Source organism: Alternaria novae-zelandiae (genome assembly GCF_023758075.1).
Source record: "Alternaria novae-zelandiae strain BMP 2774 chromosome Unknown scaffold_18, whole genome shotgun sequence".
In the NCBI taxonomy this organism is placed as follows: Eukaryota; Fungi; Ascomycota; class Dothideomycetes; order Pleosporales; family Pleosporaceae; genus Alternaria; species Alternaria novae-zelandiae.
The window spans coordinates 209365-237264 of NW_026056978.1; the positions used below are offsets into that span (position 1 = coordinate 209365).

Sequence of the window (27900 nt, forward strand, 5' to 3'; positions counted from 1 at the left end):
ATGAGCGAACCGCGCCACTTCATTCTTCTATCCCTAGATTAACGGCTGTGCCGATACTCAATTCTGTGTCTTGCATCGAGATACTCTCACCATGGGACAAAACAATTCGCGTAAGCGGAAGCGCGTCGCCCAAGTGTCACCTGCACACAGCGTGTTTGAGTACGACGATGATATTATTCATGTTGCACCACGGCCACACACCGCCAGCAAAGGGAATGCTGAGCGCACTCCTTTGGCCGAGACACAGACACGCGGTAATCGCGCTCGCCGCGCGCACACAGCCCAGCATGTCCATGGTATGCCGTTCACCTTGTTATCATCATTGCCTTTGCTTCAAAAGCTGACCAATTGCAGTCGATCTACCCTCTATCCCTACTGATACCGCGACACCACCTCAAGCGACCGACGATGCCGACCAGGTCATACCTCCAGATTGCTGCTACTTCTGCTTGACTCGCGGAGGCAACGCGGCGTATGAATGCCACATAGAAGACGGAGCAGACCTGTGTACGCGCTGTATACGGGACAAGAAGAAGAAATGTCGACTGCCTACGCCAGAAGAATCGGCAGCGATAGCGGCACGTTGTCCACGATGCACTATACGAGGGTTCAAACAATGCGACGGAAGTATTCCTTGCGATACTTGCATACGCAACAAAACAACACATCTATGTCGCAAGCTACCCGAGAAGAAGAAGCCAAAGCCTGAGGAGCTAGCCACAAGAAGCGAGAATATCCCACAGTCTGAAGGTGTGGCACCAGAACAGTCCAGCAGAAGCCGAAGAACTCGACGTAGCGAGGTACGTCAGACCAGCAATGAAGTACAGGCTACCACGGGGGATGTGAGTGATGCAGTTGATCACAACACAACGCGTAACGGCACATCTAGATCGAAGCGCAGGAAGATCTTATCCAACAGTACACCCGATGAGTACACACAGGTGGCTAGCCCAAAGTCAAGCCCGTCTAGGTCGAGCTTGCGCAAAGCTTCGAAGACCCCAGAAAACCCTGCCGACGAGAACGAAGAGCTACATGGTGGCGACGATGCGCTACCCTCGCCTGTGACTTCGAACGACCTCGCATTAGAAGACGATCCCAAATCAGCGACAGCCGCTGGTGATGAGGACGTTCCGATGATGGACAACGACTCGGATCAAGGAAGAGAGGTCAACGCATTGAACATTGGTCGCAGTGGACGCTCCAGCAGGGCTCGGCCTAGGGTATCTTATGTTGAACCCATGCCTGACGATTTGTCGGACCAAGACCTGGGGCTCGCAGCCGAAGCCGAAGACGAGGACGAGGACGTATCAGACGTCTACAATTCTCCTACAACGGACGAAGAAGAAGAAAGCGAAGCGGAGATTGAGCCTGCATCTTCCGATGAGGAAGCATCGAGCGCCAGTGACGCTGAATCGTTAGACATCTCCATAGATGAGGACGTCATCCCTGTTGAAGACGATCAGCCCAAGCCAAACCCACGCCGGAACAATAAGACTGGAGAACCAAGTCGAGCTGGCAAAGGCATCGATCTGAGCCTTCCCCCGCTCTCGAACATTCATGACTGCATGTTTGATATGACTGCCAAAGCAGTAAACCTCGGCCTTTGTGAAGCTCTTCAAAGCCTAGGAGAAAGGCCTATCAGAGTAGCGACCATGTGTTCTGGTACCGAGTCTCCGTTGCTGGCCCTGGATGAGATCTCGAAAGGTCAGTCGCATCATCACCTAGAGGGGGATGCAAGCTAACATTATTTCTAGCACTGGAAAAGATGGGAAAACCTCCGATGTGCATTCAGCAAGAGTTTTCTGCCGAAATCGAGGTCTTCAAGCAAGGATACATCGAGAGAAACTTTGCCCCAAAGAAGCTGTTCCGAGACGTCCGTGACTTCCTTCGCAAGGAGGCCACCACCGCCATGACAGCGTACGGAGCAGAGGTGGACATTCCCACGCGCATAGATGTCCTCATCGCCGGTTTCGTCTGCAAAGATCTCTCCAGGATGAACAACAAAGGCAAAACTCTCGACGACGGTGGCGAATCGGGCGACACATGGCGAGCAATCTACACCTACGCGGAGCGCTTTTGCCCCAGCCTAGTACTGCTAGAGAATGTCAAGAATGAGAAGAAGACTTGGGATGACGTGGTACATAGATGGTCCAAGATCGGTTACGAAGCTCAATGGATCTATTGCGACACGAAAAACTACTATCTGCCGCAAACCCGAGAGAGAATGTACATGATCGCTGTGGAGCGTAATCATTTCGGAAAAGATGTGAAGAGAGCGACATACCAGTGGAAGGAGTTGATGCAAAACTTGGAAAGACAGTGCAGTAGCCCTTACGAGGCGTTTCTCCTTGAATCGCTGAAAGAGTCAAGTGGTTACAGCATTCTGAAGAACGAGCCGGACTGGGCTTTGTGCAAGCTCCGGAATGACCACATTCGCTCTGAGAAGAAACTCGGGATACTCAGTCCTGTGAGCCGGCGGAGCGACAACGGCACGGTCATGTAAGCTCCCACAATCCTGCTATGTCTTTGATATCCGGGCTAACGAAGATGCAGGCCTCCCGATTTCGCTGACAGAAAGTTCTATAATTCTCAATCTTCGAGAGTACATGATGCCATCGACATTGCTCACCTAGAGTTTGCTGCTCTCAAGGGCTGCGACTCACTTTACAAGATGGCGCTATGGGATGTCAGTCAGAACGTCGATCGATTCAAGGCAGATTTGGGCATTGCACCATGCCTGACTCCAGGTGGGCAAGACTTCGCCAGCAACCGCCAGCACACTTTGAATGGTAGTCAGCTTTTGATCCTTCAAGGCATGCCGCTCGATCGACTACTGTTCGCGAACGAAACACAAAAGGACCTGCAAAACCTCGCTGGCAACGCCATGTCAACTACAGTGATCGGGGCGTCTCTCATTTCTGCTCTCATTGCCGGCTCACAAGCTTTCCGTTCCGGATACAATGTCACATCTGACAAGGCATCATATGTACCCCCCACCAGCATGATGGTAACTCATCCTGGGATCCTAGGGCAAACTATCCTAGAACCAAATAGTTACGCGGATCTCGATTTGGTGGAGCTTCAGCAGGAAGCGAAGCTGAGCGCGCGTATGTGCAACTGCGAAGGCAGGCAGCTCATCAGCAAGAACGAAATTCACTTATGCTCAGCGTGTGAACACACGGCTTGTACATCATGTGCGGGCAACCCCAGGCACGTTTACGAAGCAATCATATCGACCCGACAGCGAAAGCTGCAACCCGACGAATTCATCAGGCGTTGGAGGCCTAAGTTGCCTCCACGACTGAAGCTCAAGGCTTTCCCGAACATACATCATCTCGCTTCCGAATTAGGCGCAGAAGACACGATTTTAAGCCAATATCTTACTACAGTGTCGGAAGCGCATTTGGTTTCCCAGTATTTCTGCATCGACGAGTTTTCCAGGGAGTACAACGAGTGGAAGATCACCTATAGCTCGCACCGGGCCACAATTGAGCTGAAAGTTGGCTTTGACATTCAATGGTCACTTTTCGTTAAATGCCCACCAAGTATTCCTGGCAACAGTCGCTTGCGAGAATTTCTCCGCAATCCGATCGCACAAAGCAATGTCGCAGACAATCTTTTCGACGTTGAGTGGAAAATACGCATGCCGTCTATCAGCAACCATATACTCAATGTCAGCGGCTCAGTTGAGAAGGTCAGCTCGTGGCGGAGTCGACTTGGTCTTGTGGACTTCAAAGAAGAGACCGTACCAGGGACCATCAAGATCCTAGGCGATGATCAAGAGTTGGCGGCCATCATCGGCGATTACGAGTATCAGCCGCATTGTGGAACTGCGTCGACCAGCCTCTACAAAAGGTCGACGGAACCAGACAGCATGTACTTGTTCCTTGATCCCAATCCCATTGGTCGATCAGATCATGACAGCTTCGTTTTCAGCCAAGATAATACGCGGAAGCATTATGGAGACAGCCGTATCACGCTTGCTCATGTGAATCCTGCCTGGCGACCCTGGCATGTAAAGGACGGCTGTGTGCACGCTATTACTACCACGATTCAAGACGTTTGGACTTCTGTCTCGATGCCAATGGAATCAGCAGGTGTTCCATTGGACGTTGGTTTCCTCGAGGAAGAACGTCTGCTTGAGACAGGCTTGCCAAGCTGCTCCCAGGCGCTCACTTGCCTCGACGTCTTCCTCCACGACCAGTTTTCCGTCCAGGATTTTGCAGACTACTCATGGGCCTTAGAACGCGCTAAGACACTGCCTGCATGCTCATCATGGCAGCCTCTACAATCGGAGTCGCTCGAACATTGCTTTTGCGCGCCATCTTATCCGGAGATTCTATGGAGTGTAGACGAGAAAGGCGTAGCGACGGCACACGAAGATCGCCAAGCCGCTGCCACATTCGAGCGCGTCATCAAGCAGCGCCCTGCGATATTCCAGCTAGAAGCATCTAGTGACGCGACGGGGACACGTGTTCAGGTTGGCGTCGATGTCATGTCTTTGGTGCATCGTGCTAAAGGGAGACTTCCAAAGGCTATATCTGCGACCACAGCCTGGAGGCTGGTTACCGATCATGCCGACTTACCCCCTCAGCCCTTCCCAAAGTTTCACTTACAAAGCAACGTGAGCAATAGTCAGTCATCGGCGACTATACTGCCAAAATACTTGCGAGGTGCCCAGTTGAAAACTGTCTCATGGATGTTAAGTCAAGAGCTAGGCAGAGCAATTGCTATCTGTGAAACTGAAGAGTCGATTCACCCCGGTCTAGGCTGGAGAGCAGAGGCTCGGGTCGAAATGGAACAGATTGTCCGCGGTGGTGTGCTCGCAGATCAACCGTCATTCGGCAAGACCGTCGCCAGCATTGGGCTCATCCAAAGTGAATTCGATCAAATCCCGCCGGAAAAGCTTCTGGAGCGCAATCAAGATTTGACGTGTGAACAAGCTCATTTCTTGGATTCAGCAGCTACACTTGTTGTCTGCCCACCGCACATCACGGAGCAGTGGAATACAGAGTTGGAGAAGTTTCTAGGCTCAAAGAAGTATGAAGAGTACGACGTTCTCGTCATAGAAAGCTGCAATCAATTGAGGAGCCTCACTATCGACGACATTCGCCGAAGCAAAGTCATCGTAGTGTCGTGGACGTTGTTTGCTGACGAAGCTTACGTCTCAGAGTTAGCAAAGTTCGCCGCACTGCCTGAGCCCATCATGACCAGTCGGCGTGCTTTCGATTGCTGGATGAAGAGAGCTGTTGGTGAGATACCAAGTCAGTTGGAGGTGTACCAGCATCATCCATACAAGGAGTTCCAACGGTTGACGAACGAGCTAATGAATGAACGGCTTCAGCATCGCGAATTTCAAGCGACCTTGCCTATCAGCATTCAGCATGGTAGCGCGTACCAGTCGTTCAGCACCATGAGGACGAAGCCAGGTTCCTCGAAAAACGCAAAGGCGAAAAGTTTCACCAAAACAAGACAAGACAACTCCTCACACCTCACACCATTGCTTCATCTCTTTCGCTTCAACCGAATCATCGTCGATGAGTACCATTATCTCAATGATACCAACAAGATCTGGAGCAACTTCATTGCGACGAGTATCAAGCAAGTCTCTGCTCACAAACGCTGGGTCCTATCAGGCACGCCAGCCTTAGCCAACTTCTCTGATGTCAACCAGCTGGCATCTTTCTTAGGAGTCAAACTTGGTCGCTATTTCTGCGGCGACGGCTCGGTTACGACATCCGCGGAGAAGATGTCAAAGCTTGATCAGACCGACGTTGAAAGCTTTTTGTCGCAAACGGAAGTGATGTCAAGGCAATGGCATGTGGCGAGACATCAACGGGCACAGGAGTTTCTCGATGACTTTGTGAGACAGAATGAAGCCGAGCTGCAGCACATTAACTGCTCAGAAAAGCTCATATCGGTGGATCTTGATGCTGCTCATCATGCTGTCTACCTAGAGCTCTCCCAATACCTCATCTCTCAGAGAATGCAGATCAAGAAGCTCAACAAGAAGTCGGGCTCAGACAGGAGTACCAGACTAAACGACAGCTTGGAGAACTCCGCGAGTGCCGAAGAAGCGCTGTTGAGGTGTGCATTACTCTTCGAGACCGAGGAAGGCAAATCTGCGCTCGAGCTCCTAATCGAGAAAAGGTCGCAGCAGTTACGCAGCACGAAGAAGGAGTTGCTGAAACTGCTGTCAAAATTCGAGGGCTTGATGAAGAAATCTAAGAGCACTGAGTCGACCATTCAAGATCTTTATGGTCATTTCAAGAAGGATATTTTGATGTACAATTGGCTCGGAGATGATGACTCCAGTCAGGTTGTTCGTGCTTTGATCAAAGAAGCCCAGAAGACACCCAAATCAGGGCTTGCTGATGTCGCAGACATGTCTAAAGTCCAGCGCGAGCGATTGATCAAACAGGAACTATCACAGCTCCGAGATACTGCCCTCGAACTCGCCCATAGGACAAGGTCAAAGCGTTTTATCGTATCTATTCGCGATCATCTTGAGTTTACAACCTTCGACAAGAACACTACCCACTGTAGCTCGTCTGTCTGCAAGGGTGTGACTAGCCCTCAACAACTCTTCTCGATACCACACTGCGGACATACTGCATGTAAGGGGTGTCTTGCGTTACGAACCGACGACGAGACTTGCGTACATACTGGCTGCAATTCCTACGCAAGCGAAGGCAACCTGATCCGGATGGCTGATCTTGGTATAAGCAACGACCAACATACTGGTCAGAGCTTTGGCAACAAGCTTGAGGCGATTGCCCAACTTGTTCAAGGGCTTCCACAATCTGATCAATGCATCGTTTTCGCGCCAAACGAGGAGATCATCAGCATTCTCGAGACCGTGTTCGACCACTGTAATGTCTCTTACCACTCGTTGGGCGGAAGTCGACATAAGGCGTCGGCAGCGAAGCTTATGGAGGACTTCAAGACGAACACAAATCCTAAAAAGAGGAAAAAGCTCATCATACTCAATCTGGGAAGCGAGTCTGCAGCTGGCGTGTAAGTCCCTCTTGCATATGTACACAGATGCCTCGTACTGACCCTCTACAGCAATCTCACAGTGGCCAACCACGTCATATTTGTTTCGCCCTTCTTGGCAAAGACGCAGTATGACTACGACTCGGCCATGGCACAAGCTATCGCTCGAAGTCGTCGTTATGGCCAGCAGAAGAAGGTTCACATCTATCATGTCATCGCAAAGCGTACGATCGACGTAGATATCCTCGAACACAGGCACAGACGCAGCGACGCGATCACTACCATGGAGGCGGCGGTCGAGTTACCAAAGCCATCGTCTGCAAAGAAAGAAAGGACGAAGCTTCTCAAGAACAGCAAGGGCGAGATGATACTGGTGCCGCTTAGCTGGCTAGCAGATGAGGCCAAGCGAAGAACAATGGAGATTAAGGAGACGACGGAGCAATTCACTTCCCTGATCAACTTTTCCGAGACGTTCGAGCAGGAGGACGACGAGCCTTGAGGAGGCATGTATACAAGAGAAGATTGTTTGCGGCGATGTTTCAACTTCATTTCGTGTCTTCTTTACAGACGGCTTCCCTATTATACCCCACCACAGTGTTTGTACCATGTACGCATAGAGTTTTTCGCATCAGCAGGGCGTACAGTGTAGTTGGCATGATACCCCCAAGACGCATTTCCAGCGCTCAATGCATATCATCTGAAGTCGCGGGGATCGTGGATCGAACCTCGTGATTTTATCACATTTACTGTACCTACATTTAAGCAGCAATGGTGATGTAATAACGATCAGCGCTACCACCACCGCAAAACTACCATGTTCCCAATCCGGCGAGCGGCATGCAAGGTTAGCGGTATTCGTCTAACCTGGTAACATCAGCCCATCAGCCTCAGCCCGCCCTGCTGATCGTAAGCAGAACCACCATCACCACCAAACCCCACGCTCACCGGTAAACAAACTCCGTACACATAGGCTCCCGTATCCCGGCCAAGCCAAGTCAGCTCTCCACTCGTCCCCTCTGAACGGTGACTTGAACGGTACAAAAGCTACCCAAGCGGCCGCGCTACCCGTGTCTGCAACTAGCAGCTACCGGAATAGGATGATGCGTCTTTTCATAGTCCATGGGGCTAGTTCACCGATGAGGGTAATGCTGGGACACAGACTTCGATGGTTTTCAGAAAGAGTTACTTGGATGGGAAGGTTGGGCTGGGAATAGGAGCGGGTAGGAGGGGGACTAAGGGTATCGGTATGTGTGGATGCGGCGTGGTATGGAAACAAGTCAAATGGTGACGCGGATGGCTGTGGCGTAGTTGACCCTGTCTCATTGGTGTGAGGGATGGACAAAGGGTTCTGCACCAGAGCATGGCACTTTATGGAAAATGAAGACTTGAGACTTTGATTCGTTCGTCCCTGGCTTTCCTTCCTGCTTCTCAGATAGTACAAAAATGGTGTTAAAAACCAGACCCTTTTCCATCGCCAAACGCCTCGCCCAATGCTACACCGGTCTTGGTGCCTACTCCACTCTGAAGGCCTTGACGCGGCTGGAGGTATTACGCATGCGCGCTTTCGCTTGAATGGCACGCTGTACTCGAACGTTTCTCTCGCAATCTACCCTTCTGCCTGAACGCTTATATGACCCATCGGTAACTGGCGTATCGACCGGCTGTTTCTGACTTTCGGATAATCTTGACGACGGAACCTCTCCTCAGGCCCAGGTACTTGGCGACTGGGTCCGTGGACTGGATTCTGGGGAGCTGTGTCTGCTTCAAACGGTATCGCTGGAGTAGCTGCTGCTTCTCCTCGTCACTCAGCAGGACGTGCTTGGGTACCAACTCGTGCTTTGTGATGTTGACCAGCAGATCTTGCTCAACGAAGACCTCTACACCGCCCTTGGGGCCGTCGGTGATGCTTGTTGCGCCGCGGAGGAGTCGAAGGGCCATACCCGTCATGGGCTTTACGGTGACCATGATGCCGGAGTGGAAGGAGCCGTTGACAAGATGGGACATGTAGTCGCGCAGTTGCTTCATTCCAACGTTCTCGTCGGCGTTGAACTCGATCCAGATGGTGCCGATGTTGGGTTGGGGCTCTGGGTTCTTCTTGGTCGGGGCATCGGTATACCTTCGGAGCATGTCTTCGGAGGGCTGGCAGGAGAAGTTGAGGCGCGAACGGCTGGTTAGAGTCAGTACTGCGGCCTGGACATGGCTGTGGTTGGCGCATACTCAGGCTCTCCGTCTTCGCGCGCATATTTCCTTGAGAACTCCTCGAGTGACATGGTCATGTCATCTTCGACAATCATGTAGCCCTTTGGTAGAGTCAGCGCGCAGTCCGTGGTTCCTTCAAGCGCATGCGCGACGCACCCGGTCGTTCATCATTTCCTTGGTTGTCCGCCAGACCCTCCACAGGCGAATCAGAGACGCGCTGTACTTTTCGCCTTCCATGCTTGCGGTCGGTGACGTTGATGCGGGGGAACGAGTGTCGGGCGGTGGTGTCGGCGCAACAGGTGAGTGAAGACGGGCGCGTCAAAGAAATCTCCAGAAGTGCCAAAGGCAGGCCGGGCGAGAGGCTTGGCGTGCAGCCCTAGCGCGCGGACCTGGAGCTTGGAACCCCACCACTTCCGCCCATCTCGAACTTGGACATGGCCTCCTCAAGCGAAATCCCCAACCTAAGAACTCTTCTCGGACAAGGCCGCGGCGGAGCATCAAGAGGCAGAGGACGAGGAAGAGGTGGTCTTGGAGGCTCCAGTGAAACAAGGGCCCAAGTTCTCGACGATGCCGTCAAGGGGACCGATCAAGATGCGGCGGGGAGCAGGGTGAGCTGTGTAGAGCTAGGTTATCTTCACGACCCATACGCGAAGCTGTTCGCGACACAACAGACGACGAGGAAGCTGCCGTTGCTCAACAGAGGCACTTATGTCCGCACCTCGGCCATCGACCTTCTCGTCGCCAAGTTCCTCGTCACCTACCCGGCGTCGGCGAAGCAGATCATCTCTCTGGGTGCCGGCACCGACACGCGATTCTTCCGCCTCCTCGACCTATACCCTCAGACGCGCCTCGTATATCACGAAATCGACTTCCCTTCGAATACGCTCGCCAAGATAGCGACCATACAGAGGCAGCCGCTGCTTTACCGAAAGCTACTGCACATACCGTCGACTTCAGCCTCCTACCACTCAGACACGTACAACATCCATGCGCTCGACCTACGTACTCTGGCCGACCCGTCGGACGCGAAGCCCCTACCTCAGATTCCGAACCTGGATCCGAGCATACCTACGTTGATCCTGTCTGAGATGTGCCTGGTCTACCTGCAGCCCTCGACAGTGAAATCAATAGTCTCATCACTCCTGACACACTACCTACAACCTGCGACGCCTGCGTCTCTCGTTCTCTACGAGCCCATCCTACCCCAAGATGCCTTTGGTCGCACGATGATCTCGAACCTCCAGTCCCGCAACATTCACCTTCATACATTGATAGCGTATCCTGAGTTGGGCGACCAACGTGCACGCCTTCAGGGCTATGGCTTGACAAACGGGGCAAAGGTCGCGGACACAAGTACTATTTGGCGAAAGTGGATCGACGACGAGGAGAAGGAGCGCATCGCTGGGTTAGAATTTCTAGACGAACTGGAGGAGCTGGAAATGCTGCTCCGGCATTACTGTGTCGCGTGGGGTTGGAGGGATGGCGAAGGCGATGTCTTTTTGAAAGCGTGGGCGGATGTACAGGAGTAGGAAGTAGTTGACCCTGCAACTCACCATGCAGCCGCAATTTTATTATTAATGGCCTTGAAACTAGAACAAAGACTTGATTCTTCTTGCAGCGTGCTTGAGTTATGACGTGACTTGTGTAGACTGAAAGCCACGTGCTTGCGCGCCAGACGCACTTCCAGGGCTCACGCGCTAGGCCTGAGGCGGCCTTGCCCGAACGGCGCCGTGAACCCCAGACACGGTGCTTTGCGACAACAAGAACGACGAACCACCAAGCACTCACCCAAAATCTACGCCGTGTCGTGAGGAAAGCGCATTTCTCGCCAACGCGCAATGGCATAATCGTCGCCTCCACATCTGAACCACGATTATACACGCTCCTTACCCGTCCCGACATAACAAACAAACCAACACGGAGTCGCTCCTGCCATGGCGGTGCGCAACACGACCCAGCCCTCCTTCAACTTCCTCACCGGCGAGGAGGAGGAGCCAGCGCCCGCGCCTGCGACTGCCAAACGAGAACCTTTGCGCGAAACCTTTCGAACCACATTACGAGCCTCCCAGAATGCGCCGCACACAGTCGTGCCTTCGGATCCGATCAATGAAGATCTCCGCGCCCAACTCAACACGGTGCGATATGAGCTCGAAACCGCGAAACAAGAAAAGGAGATGATGAAGCTGGAGCATGCGCAAGAACTCCGCGACGCCCAGAACCGCGCCGATGCCGACTTTCGCAAAGCCCAGCAGGTCGAGGCGTCGAACAGCATGACCGCGAAGAAGTACGATGCGCTGACCAAGGAGATGTCGGAGGCGCAGACGAAGGCTGCGAACGAGCGGCAAGCGCTGGAACGGCGATTGCGGGAGAGTCAAGAGAGGGCGCAATCGCTACAAGAGGAATACGACGAGGTCAAGGAGGAGTTGTCAACGTCGCAACGGCAGAATGAGCACAGATATAACACCCTACAAACAGAGCACAAGGCACTGAAGGAGAGTGTGGAGGAGATGCACGCAGATCTACAAGCCAAGGTCAACGCTCTACAAACGTCGCAGAAGAAGCTTGCGCAGAAGGAGGAGGAAGTCGGTCAAATGGAGGCTGAGGTCTTGCGCCTGAAGGCAATCACTGGAGATGCGGAAACACTGGCAGTCATCAAGAGGGAACTCTCCGATCAAGTCGCACACATCAAGAAGCTGGAGACCCTGACGAGAGAGCAAAATACCGAGCTCAAGCAGTACCGGAAACAACACAAGGCGATTGAGGTTGTCGAGGAGGAGAAGAGGTCCCTGCAGACAAAGCTGCGCATGATGGACGACTTAGAACGGCAGTTGGGAGAGGCAGAGCTGAGGAAGCAGGTCTTGGAAGAAGAGCGCGACTCCTGGACGTCGTACCTTGAGGCCGAGGCAGAGATACACGGCGAAGTACTCTTCGAAACCCCCCAAGACCTCGCGCGAGCCTTCATCCAAGAGCGCATAGAGCGAACTGATCTTCTCAACAGGTTGGGTGAGATCAAGCCTGAACTCACTGTCAAGGACGCTACCATACAAGCACTCGAAGAGGAGAAGGCCAAACTACAAGCGGAAATTCAGCAACTCAAGGCCGCCGGAAACACCGCCGCGACGAACAGTGCCGACGCAAAGGTGCGAGCGCGTCTCGAACGACAGAAGGCTCTCGCAACCAAGGAAGTCGACTTCTTGCGCGCCCAAGTCAAGGCTTTTGACGACGAAGAGCGTGAAATGCAGCCCGACACATTCGACGCTGCAAAGTCTGAGCGCATAAAGGAGCTTGAAGATCTTGTCGACCAATATCGCAAAGAGGTCGACACTCTACAACAAGAGTTCAACAACCTGGAGAAACCCGCGCCTGCGACCACAGGCCAGAAGCGCGCTCTCGATACAGACGAGAATGACGAACGCGTAGGCGAACTACGTCGGAAGAACCGCCAACTACAAGACGACCTCCACGCCCTACAAAAGAAGCAGAAGCTTGTCGAATCCGAATACAAAGCCCAGCACTCGCAGCTGAAGAAGCTAAAAGAATCCTCACGAACACGCGTTCTAGAGCTCAAATCCAACCCCACGGCCGACGCTGAAGCCCTCAAACTGAGCACCGTACGCAATCTCCGCGAAGCCAACGCCCAACTCATCGATCAACTGGAGAACCAAAGGACACCCCCCTCCACCGTCCCCGCCGCCACACTCGACGCCGCCCGAGACGAGCTCGAGGAAATAAAAACTCAACTCGCCTCCTCCGAGAAGAAGATCAAGCGTCTCAAACAGATCTGGGCAGCCAAATCCCTCGAGTTCAGAGAAGCCGTCGCTTCCATCCTAGGCTGGAAGCTAGACTTTATGCCCAACGGCCGCGTCAAGGTCACCAGCATGTTCAAACAAGCGGACGAGGATGGAGAGAACAGTATAGTGTTTGACGGCGAGAACGGGACGATGAAGGTGTCGGGCGGAGAGCAGAGCGTGTTTGCGGGCGAGATACGCGATCAGATTGTGTATTGGGTTGAGGGCAGGAAGGAGATTCCTTGTTTTCTTGCTGCGCTTACGTTGGAGTTTTGGGAGAGGGGGCCGGGTGGGCAGACTATGCATGGGTAGGTGGTTAGAGGTGGAGATGGAATTAGAGATGAAGCGGGTTCATGTGTATGGTATAGCGATCTGACGCTTGGTTCGTCGAATGTAATGATGATTTCAAAGTAATGATACAGATCGTACAAGATCCACCTCTTCCAAAATAGTCCCCAATCTCCTACTCCCTCTCGACCCTTGAATGTATCAAACCATACCCAACCTCCGCATCTCCCTCTCCATATTCTCATCCACCACCGCCCTCCTTCCCCACCATTCCATATTCCTCTCCCCGTCCATCTGCCCGTTCCCTCTATCGACCTTCCTCCACCACCAAAACCAGCCCATGACCCAACACCACGCGAACGCCACCATGACGAGGAAGTCGTAACATAGTAGGGACACTGTTGCGCCTACGACCCAGTCATGGTGTTCTGGGGGGAGATCGGTTGGTTCGCCGAAGGCGTTCATGGTGGTGTTTTTCGTGGGGTTTGCTGTTGGTGTGGTTGGCGAGACGAAGTGGAGTGTGAGGGTAGTGGTTTGGTGCTCTGGTTTGGTAGTCGCCGGGGTGGACTCAGTCATAGTGGTGGAGGTTGTTGATGACGTTGCCTCGGTTGTGGTATCGGAGGGTTGAGCAAGGTAAATCGAGATGGGTGTAGTGAGTGTAGTGAGTGTAGATGTACACGGCGTGGTAACGTCTTGAGCGAGCGCCAATGCGACGCCGGTGTGGTTTGTGAATATGAGGAGCGCGAGAATAGTAATGATGAACATAATGATGTCGTGTCAACTCTGTAGCGTATTGAGGATGTGTGGTCTCCGCTTGGATGGAATATGTCGGTAAGGACTGTGGTGCGTGGAGGCAGAGTAAGGACTGGAACAGATGGAAGAATGGAGGGATAGCATGACCTTAAGAAGCAATAAAGCAAATTAATGAGAAGGGAAGTGAACAATGGTTATGGAAGTGTGGTGAGAGTGGGTTGGTGGTGGAGGCAAGCGAGCTATTGTTCTCATTGCCGTGAAAAGAAGCTTATCATATATACATAAAATTGCCCTCCTTCACCTCGAACGCCTAAACCCTGCTACAAGGCATGCATTTTTATTCGTATTGTTCTCATCATTGCGCCTTGTCCCAAGGTAGCGCAAATGTAGAAACCCAGTCCTCAACCTCCTTCTTGAGCTCGATGATCTCGGTGATGTCCTCACCTTCACCAACGTACTCCTTGAACGCGGCTACACTGGCGGGGTTCTTGCGACCAGTGTCTTCGGCCTTCTTTTTGGCGTCCTTATCAAGCTTCTGGGTAATTCCGACGGCGCGGTGCACGACGTCAGCCACGCGCTTGAAATCCTCGGTCTGGAAGCCACGAGTTGTCATGGCGGGAGTTCCGAGACGCAGACCACCGGGCTTCATGGCGGACTTGTCGCCGGGAACAGTGTTCTTGTTTGATGCAACGCCGACAAGCTCGAGAATGCGCTCTACTCGTGCGCCGTCCACGCCGCGGTCCTTCAAATCGACAAGGACAAGATGGTTGTCAGTGCCACCAGAGACGATGTTGTAGCCGAGACCGCCGTTCTCCTTTGAGTCGCCGAGACGCTGCGCGAGGGACTTCGCATTGTCTAGAACCTGCTGTTGGTAGTCCTTGAACTCTTTGGTTGAGGCTTGTTGCAGGGCCACAGCCAGAGCAGTGATGGTGTGGTTGTGGGGTCCTCCCTGGTGGCCTGGGAACACCGATGCGTTGATGGGGCCCTCCAAGTCATACATCTCCTCCTTGCCCTTCTTGTCGACCTTCCGCACGCCCTTGCGGTAGAAGATCATGGCGCCTCGTGGGCCTCGCAGCGACTTGTGTGTTGTGGTGGTAACGATATCGGAGTGGGGAAACGGAGATGGGATAACGCCGGCGGCAACGAGACCTGAAATGTGAGCCATATCGGAGAGGAGGTATGCGCCAACATCGTCTGCCAGCTTTCGCATGCGCTCGTACTCGATCAACCGACTGTATGCTGATGTGCCCGCAACGATGACCTTTGGCCTGTATAGGTGAGCCAGCTCTGACATCTTCTCATAGTCGATGATGCCAGTCTTCTCATTCAGCCTGTATGGGAGGGTCTCGTAGTATTTGGATACGGCGGAGATCTTCTTGGTGGGTGTTTGGTATCCGTGCGACAGATGGCCGCCATGGGGCAGATCGAGACTGAGGATACGGTCGTGGGTGTTGAGGACGGCGGAGTAGGCGTAGAGGTTCGCAGGTGATCCGGAGAGGGCTGTGTTGTTTTAATACATAGTATGGCAGTTTTGTCGACTGACTCACGCTGGACGTTGACACCCCACTCGTCAGGGCTCAAACCGAATGCCTTGAGTGCTCTTTGCTGACATAGGCGCTCGGCCTCGTCAATGTGCTCGTTTCCTCCGTAGTATCGTGCGCCTGGGTATCCTTCCGAGTACTTGTCTATGGCGTCGTGTAAGCTCAAGGTTGTGGGGTGAGGATGCGCGGAACATACTCTGCATCACACTGCCGAGCGCATCGAGCACAGCTTGGGATGTGAAGTTCTCCGAGGGAATTAGGTTTATGAAGTGTTTCTGGCGATTCTTCTCCTACAATAGAAGTAATGTGAGCTTCGTCTTCGTATCTGCGACCTGGGTATGTGGCAACGAACCCTATTGATGATCTGGTAGACGGTGGGATCGGCTTGTTCAAGATCTTGAGAGAGGATCTGCCTATCGTCAGTACTTCTGCCCGCTTCATCCTGCTATCGTAGGATGTACCTTTTGCTGCGCATCCATACTTGTCGCATAGCCCCGCCATTGTCGTGTCTGTATTCTTGCATGGTTGGTGGCAATTGAGGCTGTGGAGCGAGAGGTGAGCTGGCGCAAAGGCGCTCTGCAGGCTGCTCTGAGGTTCGCCATGTTGAGTCGATCTGGTATACACAGTGGAAGCGTGGCGCGACCTTATAAACGTGCTCGATGCCAGCCGGACTCGTAGTCTCAATGAGGCAACGAAACGATGGGCCCGCTTAATCACGGACTAGGGCGGCACTGGCAGGGGTCAAGGCCTCGGCGCCGTTTCTCCGTTCTCCGGCGGTAAAACATCGACGCTTCCGTCTCGCGTCCTCTCTTCTTTTCTTCACGTAACTAAACCCGAGATGATATGACTGCTTTCAACTCAGCTGCATCCTCACTTGGCTGGCGCAAGCTGGCCGATGTGGGAGCTGTTGACACGCCCCGGCACCCACCACCTAGGGGGACGAAAAAATCTATGATCGGCTCGTTACGTAGGAAGCATCTGTTGATGCTGCTGTGATGTGTCCGGCGCGGTACGGTCTGGAGCACGAAATGTATAGTGCCTTCAGTCAATCCCGCTGTCGTCACCTTGTATGTAGCATTTCAATGTAATCGTTATTGTCACCACGTCTTGTTGCTCATAAGAATTACTCACCATGAATGTGCCACACCTCAGTATGACGTCGACTATATTGACTCTACACCTTCACATAAGCAGGCGAAGCAACAGCGGTTCACTTTAACTCTCAGCATGCGTAACTGCTAATCGAGAAGCCGAACGCGGAACTGAGTTTTGCTCCTGCTAGATAACACGGCTGGACACGCTTTCCACTCACCTTTACCCTGACCCTGAGAGACCCTGACGGACTCACGACAGTACCACTTGGCAGCTTCTTCACACACAGACTGTGATCCATTTCTGATCAGTGTCTTCAACGTGCCGTCTCGAGCTTCGTGCACGAAAGACATGTGACAGCCTGCACCCAGTCTCCAGGTGGGATCACCAGAACTTCTGAGCATGGATGGAGGACACTGCTCTCACCTCCTCCAGCCTACTGCCAAGGCTACTAGTAACAGTCCTTAGCCTGGAAAGCGCGCGTGGCAACGACCGTCACTGCCTTAGACGCGCTTTCTCTGTTTACTGACCCCGCGTCTACTGCATCAGCCCCATCTTGACCGCAGCCGCAACCTCTACCTCTCCCTCTGCTTCTAACAGCGGTCATCCAACGGCCAAGCGTGACCGTTTCTTACACCGCTAACAGCCTCAACTAGCAAGGTGTCCGCATATAAGAATCACATCATGGCGCCCAAACTCAAGACACCGAGCCTGCCTCCTCCAACAACACCGAAGAGTCGCGACTCGAGTCCGGAGCTAGGCAGCCCTTCCAAGATCACGCAGTACAACCAGAAGACAGGCCGTCCGGTTCGAAAGAGCGCAGGCAAGATTCAGAAAGTGGCAGGCTACGTCGATTTCGAAGACGCCGACTTTGACGCCTTGACCGAGAGTGAGTTGAGCGAGTTGAGCGACGAGGAGGAAGAGGACGATATGGACCCGCGCAGCCGTTCAGACAAGAAGAAAAAGGGCGCACTGAAGCGCAAGCGCAGTCCCTCACCTCCGTCTCCGCGTCTAGAACCCGTTGTCTACCGCCAGGAGCTCGATGACCTCACCGACAATGAGGATGCCGGCGCCTTTCATCGGAGTGCTCCGAAGAAGCCGCCCATGACCTTGCAGTTCAACGTCCCGCTAGGCTTCCACGGTCCACTCTTCGTCAAGCTCGACAGCACCATCCTACAGACCAACGAGCAGGGCAAACTACACGAGATGCAGCCAGGCAAATCGAACAAGTCCCGTGTTACAGGTCCGCAGCCAGCCGGAAAGTCCGCGGTAGGCAGCGTAGGTTTCACGGATCTGCCGCCCGAGCTAAGGAACACTATCTATCGGTACCTTTTCGCTCGCAAGGAAAAGACCTCGAAGCTCAGGATTCCGATGACGGCCATCGACCCCAAGGAAAGCCTAACCAAGTCTGGTCAGTTCCTCAGGACCTGTAAGCTGGTGCATAACGAAGGCTGTTCGATCTTATACGGCGAGAACACATTCTCCTTCCACCGACACTACGATACTCGAGGACCCTACTGGGAGCCGGTACCCAAGGAGATCGGTTACCAGGACGTACTGCACTTCCTCAGAATGATCGGCCCCGAGAACATTCAATACCTTCGCGATGTCAAGTTCGTCTTCGATGACGCACGCCCAAAGGACACACCCTATGTCCGCTCCAACGAGGAGCGCCGCTATCTGAACGATGACTACCTGGCGAACTGCCTCCGCATCCTCCGCAACGCCAAGCTCCGCAAGGTCACAATGTACTTTGGCGGACGTCGGCAACTGGGCCGTACCGACGTCAGGTTTTTGGGTTACCTGGAACAGATCAAGGCCGACGAAGTGGTGCGGGAGCCCGAGAAGTACCATCATGGTGCCGATAGGTTCATGAGCAGAATGGCCTGGCATGACCTGAAGGAAGCGATGGTGCGAAAGGACAAGCTCTACGTGCAGGAGTAGCTCAGTACTCCAGATGCCCCAGATACCATCTCGCAGCATACTACACATTACATGTACCTTGCGATCCAACCACTTCGGGTATCAGAACTGTTGGCTTCTGTCAGGTTCTAATATTCTCATGTTATCGGCCTCATGTTCACATTCAGATTGCTCCGGCAACCTTCCAGTAGACCTAGCGATTGCTTTCACTCGAGCGGAATTACCATGGCGACCGGGCGTTGGATGGCTATCATATGTGGTGAAGGTTCATTTTGTACAATTTACCCCCGGGCCCATGTTTCCTATCTGTCGGCGGATGACGTTGTCAGACCCTGTTTGGCGACGGTACAGGCACTTCCTGCAGCACATCACATCAATGTATTTTCCCAACATAAAAATCCAAAGCATTAGATAAAATTCCTTCGTGCTGTCGTGGTGATTGGTCCAACCCCTCATTATCATTCCTCGATATTACCGCCAATGGCACGTCCGGGCCCCAACAACGCACCGACGGCTAAAATGCGACATCCCCTAGCTCCGACCCCACCAGCTATTTCTCAGCCAGCCTGCAGCCGCGCAACGTGTTGAACCATGGGACAAAAGATGTACCTTGCATAAGCGAGCCGTGCGAACGCCTGCTTAATGCGGTACGCGATGGTGTGGCTGCAGGGCAAATCATATACAGTAACATAAATCGGGGCAAGCACCGGGACAACGTTATCTAAGTGAAACTTTGCTGCACGTAGCCGCTGCCAGTCGTTCTTGCGCATGCAGAAACCAATGCACCTCGATGCGTTCGTTCGTGCATGCATCCCGTTACCGGGCTGGAGGGTACGGGCGGAACACGATCTGGAAGGTGGTCAGAGTCCTATTTAGCCTCTGTATACTATTTGGGCGAAGTTGGTGTCGACTTCATAAAAGTGGTTTGATATAGCCGGTTTGCCCGATGAGCTCCTCGGACAGGACAGCACGGGTCAGGGCAGTGATTTGGCGGGGATACTGTACGCGATGCACGTTGTGGATGGTCGGTGCGGGAGGTACGTCAGCGATCATGTACGGAGGCCACGGAGATTTTGTGGAATTGATTAGAGCGGACGGTGATGTGAGGGGTTGGCACTTGGTGCCCGTAGCTTTTTGCATGTGTCTGTTCATTCATATCGTCGATTCGTCTAGACATCGTCATCGTTCGGTCCGGTGAGCGGTTCTATTTGATGCGCTCCTCGGGATTGCCGAGCATGTGCGTTGAACCCACTTATGCCGTCTTTCCTTTCCGCTTCTTGAACTCTTCTATCCAACCAGCTGCCTTGTCCTTTGGTATCACGCTTATCGTTACCAGGCCGTCGACGATCTCTGGCTTTCCGCTTCCAAGTACTTTGCCTAGGCTCATCTTCTTTCCTACTTTGATGAGGCCGCCGGCTGCAGTTTCCATGTAGGACTCTACGTTGTCGATGGTGTACTCGTGCTTCTCATCCCATGGCAGCGGGAAAATGTATTCGAGATGTTCGTCTAGCTTCTCTTTCTCCGAGAACGCCTTGATGAAGTCGGACTGCGAGTGCATGGGATACAGCAGTATGACTGGCACCGTGAGTGTTGAGGAAGGATCCAGACTATTCTCCAGCTTGACAGTGGCGTCTTCCAGATCTGGGGGCTTCTCCGTGCTCCGCGTAAGGATATTCCGGCTCCTCAAGGCGAGTTTGAGTGTTAACCGCTCTGATGCAGCCTTTTCTTCTCGTTCGCGACGCGCCTTCTCGACGGATTCTATGTACTGCTTCCGAGCATCGATCTTGGTTTTGAGGGCCTTGAGAGGGGCGTTGTTGGCATCTAGGGCCAGACCTCTGTCGCAAGCCCAGGCTGCTTCCTGTAACTTGTCTAGTGCTAGACCAGCAGTGGCTGATCTGTAGAAGGCTTTGACGTTTGCGGGGTTGATCTTGAGCGTTGATACGCAATCTTGAATGCAAGAGCGATAGTTTTCTGCCGCGTGTCAGCAGACCAGAGTCGAAACTTTGGTGAAGAAGCCATAATGCCTGTCTTCAGGGTGTGCTTGCAAACTCACTCTTCTCCAAATTGCATAATGCTCGGTTGACATAGACGGCCTCTGCAATCGCTCTTTCCTTCTCCGCCTCCTCCTTCTCGTCAAGCTCTACGGGAATAACGTCCGGACCTTCCGCGTCTGGATCAGGGTTTGTTTGTGGACCTTTGAGCGCCGCTATTGCCTTATCGTAGAACTCTTTCGCGTCTGTCCATTGCTTTGCCCGCGCACATTCGTTGCCTTGTTGCCGGAAGTTCTCAGCGATCTCGGCACGGGTTCCCTCGTACGCCATCGCTTTCAACGCCTCGAGCGCCATGTTCTCGCCTCCTTCGCCATCTGTTTCATCTAGACTGGTCATGAAGATTGGCATACGGTTCATCTCTTTCAGCAAATCGTCTACTTTTTTCGACTTGACACCAGCCATCGCCGGTGGCAAATCTGCAGACGCCGCCGGTGGGCCATTTTGATCTGTTTGCGCCATGTCGCCTGTGTTGTTTCGAGAAATTCACAACTGTTGTCGCAAATATCACGATATGCTCGCTGTGACTGTCTGCTCGAATTTTCGGCGGATAGTCGCTTAGTCACGCGATGGCGGGGCTGCTGGCTTCGGGAACCCTGACGTCTGAACTTGCAATCACTGGCTGCCTGCGGTCGAGCAGACAACCCAGTCAGAGGGCACCACCAGCCACCCGCCTACAAGCTAGCAGTGCAAAGCAAGAAGGGATGGCGCAGGACAACGAGAGGGGCACGCTAAAATAGGGCCAGCCGGCACCGGCGCTTCCGCGTCATGCTATATCGTCTAAGCTTCTCGTCGACGCCGAAGGTTCAGGGCGCTGTAGCCGATTACGACGCAAATCTCCTATTTGCTTTTCTGAGACGACCACGAGTTCCAGTAGGGCCGAGCAATACCGACTGACACCTGACGAGGCATACATTGTGCGACAGTTGGATCGTGAGCTTGTTATGTCGCGTGTCGGGTGGAATCATGGAATGTTCTGCTGATTGCCAGGCCGCCGTATTGCGCCCTCAGCTGTCCGCACATCAGGCCCACTCTCCGCTGGTGGACCAAGTACTCCTTGTCACACTCGTGGTCCATTATTCGTGAACCCCATCGGCGAAGTATCGATTCAGAATGATGGTTGCGAGCAATTCCACCACACGGCAAGGCTGTTTATTTGGAGGCGTTCAACGAAACGTCAATCGATCGCGTTCAGGATGCCACTTGCACGTCGCGCGACGCCTTCAAACTGTATCCTTCCCGTCCGCGGGGGATTGCCCATTCGACAGGCTCAGCCTGGCCAGAGATCAAACGTCATGGTAGCGCGGATCTTGCTCTCGATTTGTTGGGGTAAGAAGACGGCCTGCGATCCTCAACTTTCACATGTGCCGAACTCCTTACTCGACTACCCGACTGACCATGACTGAGGACTGCTACAAATACACTCTGGCATGATAACTAAGCATCTCACAAAAAGAACTCTGAGGCTGAGGTTTCCATTACTTTCAACTTGTAGAATTGCGTCGTCGATCTGGACTCGAGTTCGGCTCCTTTGCACCGCCAAGAGCGCACGGATGAATCCTTTCGTCTCAAAGTAGGAAGTCGACTACCTCTGCTTGACTCTCACCTGACTCGGCAGTACAGGATAAGGCTGCTCATTCATGCAACTGCCTACCAGTATGGCAATCTATATATGCCTCCTTTTTGAGGCTTCCAACAGGCATGGGATTGCCAGACCGAAACGTGATCAAAGTCTCAAGATCGATGTTCTAATTACAGGCGATTGCTATAACCTAACGGTACCGCACTGGCGCACCGGAGCGTTGGGCGCCATCGAGAGTTTGATAGCTCGGACCGGGACACGAACGTGCCACTTGGTCCAAAGCTTTCCACAGTGGGCCAAGTTTGCGGCGTGGGCAGAGGCTGAAACCCTGAATCACAGCTCATCAACAACGCCAGACTACGCCGGAGGCGTCCAGAATCACTGATAGGGCAAGGCATACGCGGAGCTTTGGACGGCGATAATATCCATCTAGCAAATTACCGTCCACGCAACATTCGTCTGAAGCCAGCTGCGCCCAGGGTCGTATGAACTTGCACCTCACATCTGCTGATGCTGCTCCTCTCGCGCATCTGTCACACCCCCTTCGTCAACACCGTTACTGCCACCCGCATTCGTTACCACCTACCCCTTGTCGGGTCATTTCCTTCACCTCGCTAAGGTATTGGCCGTCGTCGCGGGACGCATTTAAGGGAACGTTGGACCTAAATGCGCAGCCAATGACGCTTGGCTGAAAAGCGGAAAGCGGATGGTCTGAGCCAATAGTGTCCCTGTAGTCCAGGGGACCCTCGGCTCAGCCTGCATGCAGGGATACTTGTGCTCGCTAGTGCGGAGATGTGCATAAGCAGATGGACTCGGACATCGAAACAAATTTGAGCAGGCACAGATGGGGTTTGATTGATCCCAGGAATCCTATTCGTGCCTTTGGCCATAGTCCCGCCTCCTCTTGGACTGTGCGGACTTGTGCCTGCGTTCCGGGATCCTAGCTGATGCATGGGCGATCACAGCGATTTCATGCTCAAGTTGTGCCTGTCCCTCCTTCTCCTCCCTACGCTCCGTGCCGTTGACGACACACGGGTATCATTCTCGTAGGGCCCGCTGCCCGTTGCTTGACAGTTCTTTTCTTGCCATCAAAAGTGTTTTAGCACGCGCCATTAGTCGCTTTCTTCATCTCATTTGCATCGTATGTATGGAATGAGTTGAGCACGTTTCTCCATCTATCGACTTCCACCATTATCACGTCATTCCTTTGAACCGTAAGTACGCGCCATTGATTCGTGACTGGACCTATTCGTTACGACAGGACTCTTTGCTTGGAAGCCATTTGGTACTGACCTCCTACTGCAGTATCGAGACCATCCGAACGCTGCCGTACCGTCGATATATCTACCCCACGTAATCCGACCCGACGCTATCCACTATCCTTGAGGACAACTCCTGCTATCCCGCGTAACTAGCATTCTATACCCGATCGCAGTACGAACGACTCGACCGGTACGTGAACCATTGCCAGGTCTATTATTGGTGGTCGATACAATCGCCATCGTTACAACAATCAGTTGTGGAAGCGCGACGACAGAGACTCCACAAAGACATGCCTGGCTACGGCAACAGGAGACAAGCCATTGACATATTCTGACTCTATTGCAGGCATGTGTTAAGCTATACGTACCTACAGCACCACTTCGTTGTGGTTCTGAACACCCTACTATATAATATACTTTCCTGGCCTAGACAATACGCCCGACATGGCTACCGACTACTTTTCCGACCAGGAAACCTTCCTGACCAACCACCCGCTTCCCACCCCCGCTGGAACTCCATACAGTTCCTTATCCCGAAGAACCTCAACACACGAAACACCAGGAAGCGATGTTCCCAGTTCACCTCCTCCACTTCCACACGACAACAGTTCCAGTTGGGACGATGCTGCCAACGACGAGAGTATCTCAGTTCTGGATCCGCGCCGCTTTACTCCAACCTTGCATGCCAATCTAGTCTCGGAGATCTTGAATCTACGCCGGGAACTTGATTCGAAACACAGGTTCATCGATGATCTGGAGACAAACCTAGACACCGCGCGATCCGAAAACGACGCCCTTGCCAAACAGCTTTCCTCGTCCAACAAGGAAAGCAAAGCCGTCAAACGCCAGCTCCAGCACTTCGAGACCGAAACACTTGCTGCATTAGAAGAGATTGCAGGTGAAAGAGACAAGTTCAAGGAGACCAATGCCGACTTGCGAGAGAAACTCGCTGCAGCAGAAAAGAGGACAAGAAGCCAAGATGACGACTCTACCAAGGTGCACGACATGTGGGCTCGCGAAAAAGAAGAGTGGGCGGGAGAAAAACGAATTCTGGAGCGACGTGTTCATGTGTCAGAGACCCGCTTGAGGATGCTTTTGGACGAGATCGCTATCCAGGAAGAAGCTGCCAATGAGGAGGCTGGTGTCGAAAGTGAGGCAGAAGACCCGAGCAAGGACACTGGTATACCGGAGAGCGACGCAGGAAGCGTACGTTCATCGCCACAGCGAAGGTCATCCACACGTCTTGGACGTCATTCCAGGAACAGAAGTAACAGCAGCTACAAGAGCATTGGACGCAGCTACCGGATGTCATTGATGAGCTCTGATGGATATGGCAGAGGCAACGGTCTTAGTCTTGCAGACGAGCTCACATTCGATGAAGAAGAGGAAGAGTTGGATGATCTGGAGCTTGACTCGGACGACTTCCCTGAAAATGAAATGCGCGCTCGAAGAGTCCGCGAGTCGCGACAATCGATGTTACCTGACGAAAAAGCAAAGCGCATTCTAGGATTAAGCAGCGATACCCAGCAAGTTACATGGGATAGCCCTGTCATGGCTGCCGATGATACCGAGCCGCGGAAGTCGTCATATGAAACGGTTCAATCGTCAGTAACATTGACGCCTCGCGATATTACTCTCGTTTTCCCTCCAACACGACCAGTCTATGTCGATACCGGTGTGCAGCCGTCGCCTCCACCATCACCCGCCAAGTTGGTCATGGTGGAAGCGACGTCGCAAACTATTGAGCCATCGGTCCAGACAAAGTCGAACGATTTCCCATCTACTGCTGCTGAGGTTGAGGCCAACCAAAGTCGGAAGCGTGTTTCAGTACCCTTGACTTCCAGCCCGCCGGTCCAAGCCAGCCCTGAAATTTGCACAACGACCTCAAGCTCGGTACAGACAATCGAACAGCCTCTCAGTCCGCCACCTACGCCTAGGATTCCTCAGCCATCTGACAAAGCACCCTTGTCACCAGTCTACCAAACTGAGCTCGTGTCTACGGCAACGCAGACAGACTCGCCGATCGAGCCTGAAGTAGTACCAGAAAAGCCTACCAGAGCGCCACCGCCAGCGCCGATAACAATCCCTTCTATTGCTATCCATGCTCCTACATCTGCTCCTTCGTCGCCCAAGGCCCCTATCCTTCCTCCAGGAACCAAGACTGTCTCGACTCAAACCACCGGCGACCTGGTAGCTCCAATGACTTCTACTGCCATGCAGACTGAGCCAATTAGGATTGACCAAAGAGCTGTGAAGCTTCCTGCGCATCTCCTTCCTTCTGCTATAACCTCCAAGCCTGGAACGCCTGAGGCAGATCACGTCAAGACAATTAAGAAGGATTCTAGCGATGCCGAGAACTCAACTCTCAAGGCCACGTCTCGCCAGGACTTCATTACCCGTCTTGAGAAGGCTGCCGAGAAGAAGGTTGAGAATCGTTACCCAGGAAACAACGACAACGGACCTTTGTCACGCCAGCTCCATTCAGACATGCTCAACCGACCCTTCCGAACAAGCAGCCTTTTCGCCGGTTTCGACGGCCCTTCGTCTGATGAAGAGGATGACGACGCGGACCTGAGCGACGACGACTATAGGAGCCCACAGTTCTCTACCCCAATGCTTTCGTCGCGTAATGCTAAGAGCGGACGGCCAGTGAACCCGCCTACCCCTGTTCCTGAAGACAAGGAATCAACGCCCATGCCTAGGCCATCGGAGGATTCTGTCAACAGTGTATCTATAGCTTCTAAGCGTAGCTCGATGGAGAAACCCTCTAGAGTTGGCAAGGCACAGCGTAACTCTATCGGCCGCCAGCCCAGCATCCGACGATCTGCCATGATCCACAGCGGAACCGCAGCGCACAACATTCCCAAGCCACCCTTCCCGGTTCCCACTCGATCCAGCTCCCGCAACAAGCCAGTGAGCAAGAGCGAAGGTTCGCAAAGCCCAACACCTCGCAATAGTGGCTCGTACGCTGGTCGCCGTCCATATGGCGTGAAGCATCAGCGGAAAGATAGCCTACGCAAGGTGCGATCTGCTGCTCCTGTCTCCAAGGGCGCACGCTCTCGTAGCAGATCACCCACACTCCCTGCGACTCCGAGCATTGCCGACACATCTTCGATCCCTCCACTACCGAGCGACATTGCCAGCGCAAGTGGCTTCCGCCACCGACACCAACTATCAAATGCAACCGCAGCGACAAGCTACACAGCCAACGGATCTACCAACACTTCTGTCTCGCACACTAGTGTCGTCGATGCGATCGCTGCAGCCATGATTGGAGAGTTCATGTGGAAGTACGTGCGCAAGAGGAAGACCTTTGGTGGCCCTGACACGCCGGTGGATGTCAGTCGAGCAGCAGAGGAGGCTTCTTTGGCTAGCCATGGTGTGAGGCACAAGCGTTGGGTCTGGATCTCTCCATATGAAAGAGCCATCTTGTGGAGTAGCAAACAGCCAACGACTGGTTCTGCGTTGATGGGTAAGAGTGGTCGCAAGCGTAAGTCTCTCGAGTTCATGTTACTTTCCATCTACTAACACACCACTAGTCGTCATCCAATCTGTTCTCGATGTCGCCGACACCTGTCCTGCCCCGAAGAACGAGACACTCTTCAACCGATCTATCCTCATCCTTACTCCTGCTCGCGCACTCAAATTCACCACATCGTCCCGCGAAAGGCATTACCTTTGGCTGACGGCCCTTTCTTTCCTCGCCCATTCGAGCGCACCCATGCCAGATCTGACTTCTTTGCCACCGGTACCTCCGCCGGTCGACGAAACACTCCAACGTCAACAAGGTGCGACACTCCGCCGTAGTCGTGTTCAGGACTCTGTGCGTCTCGCCAAGGGAAGGACCAACCCAGTCATGGCGCGTTACGCGGCTCAAGATGAGCCAATGCCTAGCTTGCCATCTCTCGCTGGATTCGAAACGGCTATGCCAGACTCTGCCAGCCCTCCCACTATTCCTCGTGGGCCACAACACGGCAGGAAGAGGAGTTCTACAGGACCAAGCGCACCTCCTCCAACTGTTCCCTTCCGTAGTTTCTCGCACCAGCATGTACCATCGGTCTACTCCAACGTATCATCTGATATGTACAGTGCCGGCGTACCACCATCAGTACCTTCGTCAGTCTACAATCCCAACAGCGGCGCCATGAGTTCGCGAACCTCGGAAGCCAGCACATCGACTCGTCAACACTTCTTCGACACCATGGGCACAGTCCGCATGGAAGCCTTCATCGACAACGCTCTCGGCGACCCCAAGCAGCTGAGCAGCTACGGCGGACGAGCACCGCACATGCAGCACCGTCGCCGACGTGGCAGCAGCCAGTGGAGCGCGAGCACGCGCGACCAGTCGAACCGAGGCGGCGGTCTCTTCGACTTCGACGCTAACGATCCTTTCCGTGGTTTCTAAACAACGCACTGCACTTACGACTC

At 53.4% G+C, this 27900-nt stretch overlaps 8 protein-coding genes across 8 annotated transcripts; 5 read left to right on the forward strand and 3 right to left on the reverse strand.

Annotated features, from left to right (window-relative positions):
• Nucleotides 1–91: 91 nt before the first annotated feature.
• On the forward strand, nucleotides 92–7495 carry J4E88_008187 (uncharacterized protein; the record flags this gene model as incomplete). The annotated part of the gene is made up of 5 exons (XM_049401800.1): nucleotides 92–296; nucleotides 355–1704; nucleotides 1755–2499; nucleotides 2554–7017; nucleotides 7069–7495. 5 exons carry the CDS (start codon nucleotides 92–94, stop codon nucleotides 7493–7495), a joined length of 7191 nt encoding a protein of 2396 aa, XP_049252338.1.
• A 1127-nt stretch (nucleotides 7496–8622) lies between these two features.
• On the reverse strand, nucleotides 8623–9432 carry J4E88_008188 (uncharacterized protein; the record flags this gene model as incomplete). Its single annotated transcript, XM_049401801.1, has 3 exons — nucleotides 8623–9163; nucleotides 9214–9296; nucleotides 9352–9432. The coding sequence occupies 3 exons, from the start codon at nucleotides 9430–9432 to the stop codon at nucleotides 8623–8625; spliced, it is 705 nt and encodes a 234-aa protein (XP_049252339.1).
• A 197-nt stretch (nucleotides 9433–9629) lies between these two features.
• On the forward strand, nucleotides 9630–10724 carry J4E88_008189 (uncharacterized protein; the record flags this gene model as incomplete). The annotated part of the gene is made up of 1 exon (XM_049401802.1): nucleotides 9630–10724. The coding sequence occupies one exon, from the start codon at nucleotides 9630–9632 to the stop codon at nucleotides 10722–10724; it is 1095 nt and encodes a 364-aa protein (XP_049252340.1).
• A 405-nt stretch (nucleotides 10725–11129) lies between these two features.
• On the forward strand, nucleotides 11130–13295 carry J4E88_008190 (uncharacterized protein; the record flags this gene model as incomplete). The annotated part of the gene is made up of 1 exon (XM_049401803.1): nucleotides 11130–13295. The coding sequence occupies one exon, from the start codon at nucleotides 11130–11132 to the stop codon at nucleotides 13293–13295; it is 2166 nt and encodes a 721-aa protein (XP_049252341.1).
• A 1084-nt stretch (nucleotides 13296–14379) lies between these two features.
• Nucleotides 14380–16167, reverse strand: CBS2 (Cytochrome B translational activator protein cbs2; the record flags this gene model as incomplete). Its single annotated transcript, XM_049401804.1, has 5 exons — nucleotides 14380–15524; nucleotides 15572–15709; nucleotides 15762–15855; nucleotides 15918–15974; nucleotides 16027–16167. The coding sequence occupies 5 exons, from the start codon at nucleotides 16165–16167 to the stop codon at nucleotides 14380–14382; spliced, it is 1575 nt and encodes a 524-aa protein (XP_049252342.1).
• A 1174-nt stretch (nucleotides 16168–17341) lies between these two features.
• Nucleotides 17342–18601, forward strand: J4E88_008192 (uncharacterized protein; the record flags this gene model as incomplete). The annotated part of the gene is made up of 1 exon (XM_049401805.1): nucleotides 17342–18601. One exon carries the CDS (start codon nucleotides 17342–17344, stop codon nucleotides 18599–18601), a length of 1260 nt encoding a protein of 419 aa, XP_049252343.1.
• A 1231-nt stretch (nucleotides 18602–19832) lies between these two features.
• Nucleotides 19833–21090, reverse strand: J4E88_008193 (uncharacterized protein; the record flags this gene model as incomplete). Its single annotated transcript, XM_049401806.1, has 2 exons — nucleotides 19833–20551; nucleotides 20634–21090. The coding sequence occupies 2 exons, from the start codon at nucleotides 21088–21090 to the stop codon at nucleotides 19833–19835; spliced, it is 1176 nt and encodes a 391-aa protein (XP_049252344.1).
• A 2826-nt stretch (nucleotides 21091–23916) lies between these two features.
• J4E88_008194 (uncharacterized protein) lies at nucleotides 23917–27877 on the forward strand (the record flags this gene model as incomplete). Its single annotated transcript, XM_049401807.1, has 2 exons — nucleotides 23917–26962; nucleotides 27012–27877. 2 exons carry the CDS (start codon nucleotides 23917–23919, stop codon nucleotides 27875–27877), a joined length of 3912 nt encoding a protein of 1303 aa, XP_049252345.1.
• Nucleotides 27878–27900: the final 23 nt, after the last annotated feature.